The 1,889-nt window shown below is 37.9% G+C and overlaps 1 protein-coding gene across 1 annotated transcript; it reads left to right on the top strand.

The window, feature by feature from the left end:
- Positions 1-1,047: 1,047 nt before the first annotated feature.
- On the top strand, positions 1,048-1,377 carry LOC138875088 (receptor-like protein 9DC1). The gene has a single exon (XM_070153908.1). It carries the CDS (start codon positions 1,048-1,050, stop codon positions 1,375-1,377), a length of 330 nt encoding a protein of 109 aa, XP_070010009.1.
- The last annotated feature ends 512 nt before the right edge of the window (positions 1,378-1,889 follow it).

Genomic DNA, 1,889 nt, shown 5'->3' with positions numbered 1-1,889 from the left:
AGTTGATATTATCGAGGTATGGATCTTCCCTGGACATGGATCTTGTATGAGGTACTTATTATATGGAGATAGATCTTCTCCGTAGGCTGGAATGGCCTTCCTCGGTACTGGATGACTGCTGTCAGTGATGTGTATATATTCCAGGAGGGATCTTCCCTAGGCCTTGTGAGCCATATATAGTACCGAGTAGTTGTGAGGTTGTAATTGTTATTATTTGGAGATATATCTTCTCCATATGCTGGAATGACCTTCCTCAGTACTGAGTGACTGCAGTCAAAGATGTATATATTCCGGGATGGAACTTCCGTGGGTCGTATAAACCATATACATTACTGAGTGGACAAGAATTTTAGATTGTGGGCATTTGAGGCACTCAGTATCGTGCATTCAATACATTATGTGCATTAGCTTGTAGACATAGCAGAGTTACACTTCCTTGCCCTGTATATACTTGTTCTGTTTTACTATTCGAGCTGTTTATTTAACTGAAAGCATGCCAACGTTTCTATACATTATTTCTGTTACCTTTTATGAGGTTGAGTTCGTCACTACCTATCAGTCCAAAGGTTGGACTTGTTACTTACTGAGTTGGTGTACTCACGTTACCCTCTGCACCTTGTGTGCAGATTCAGGCACTTTTGGGATCTAGTGGCGGTTTTTGATTGAGGCTTCTGACTTAGGAGATTTTTGAGGTATCTATACGGTGTTCGCAGGCCTTGAATCTCCACCTTGCTTTCCAGTTGTTTTTCAGTTTCTCCCTTAGACATTATAATAGACTATATTCTTTCCTTAGATGCTCATATGCTAAGTGACACCCCGGTTTTGACTGGATTGTATCTATTATTGGAATTTCTTATGTTTCAAATAGTTCTTTAACTGTTAAAAGCTTCCATAAATATTTTCAAACTTATTACTATCGTGTTGATTGTTGACTTGAGGCTAGCCTAGTTTCATGATAGGCACCATCACGACGAGTCGGGTTTTGGGTCATGACACAATGCATTTACAGCAGAGTTACCAACAAGCCTTTTTCAAAAACTAAAAGCCATGTGGATAAAGGATCCAACAATAAAGCCACCAATTAGTGATGAAGGGGATTTATATTACACAGACTCAGTAACTGTTGTAACAAAAGGACTAGAGCGTGAAGTTGTGAGAATCTTGTCATTGTACACGATTGATCTTTCAAACAAAAAATTTGAAGGACATATTCCCAGTGTTTTGGGAGATCTCATTTTACTTCGGGTGTTGAATTTGTCTCATAATGGTTTACAGGGTCATATTCCACTATCACTTGGAAATTTATCTCTAGTCGAATCATTAGACCTTTCATCTAACCAGCTAGCAGGAAAAATACCAGAACAACTTGCTTCTTAGTTTACATCTCTTGCAGTTTTAAATCTCTCCTACAATCATCTTGACGGATGCATCCCTAAGGGACCTCAATTTGCTACATTTAAGAACAATTCATATGAAGGTGATGGATTACGCGGATTCCCACTTTCAAGAGCTTGTGGAAGTAACAGAATGCCAGAGACAAACAACACAATGCGTGAGTTGGATGAAGAAAGCAATTCTACATTTCTTAGTGAATTTAGGATAACGATTCTTATGGGATATGAGAGCGGACTAATTATTGGATTCTCAATAGCATATTTCATGCTTTCTTCTTGAAATCCAAATTGGCTTTCTTGGATCATTGAAAAGTAGAATACATCATAATTGCCAGAAGGCTAAAAAAAGCAACAAGGCCAACGACGTTACAGAGGGAGGAATAATGGTGTCTAAACAAGTTTCAAAAGGCACAAGATCTAAGTTCAAAACTTTCAGGTATATATTCGTATTAAACTCATTTCTATAGAAAAATGTGTTAGAATATGTAGATAATT

Source organism: Nicotiana sylvestris, chromosome 8, assembly GCF_000393655.2.
Source record: "Nicotiana sylvestris chromosome 8, ASM39365v2, whole genome shotgun sequence".
Taxonomy (NCBI): Eukaryota; Viridiplantae; Streptophyta; class Magnoliopsida; order Solanales; family Solanaceae; genus Nicotiana; species Nicotiana sylvestris.
Note: the sequence above shows the minus strand (reverse complement) of the source record. Positions and strands in the feature narration are given on the sequence as shown.

Excerpts from the sequence above, each read along its gene's own strand:
- LOC138875088 (XM_070153908.1), top strand. The coding sequence starts at position 1,048 with ATGTGGATAAAGGATCCAACAATAAAGCCACCAATTAGTGATGAAGGG.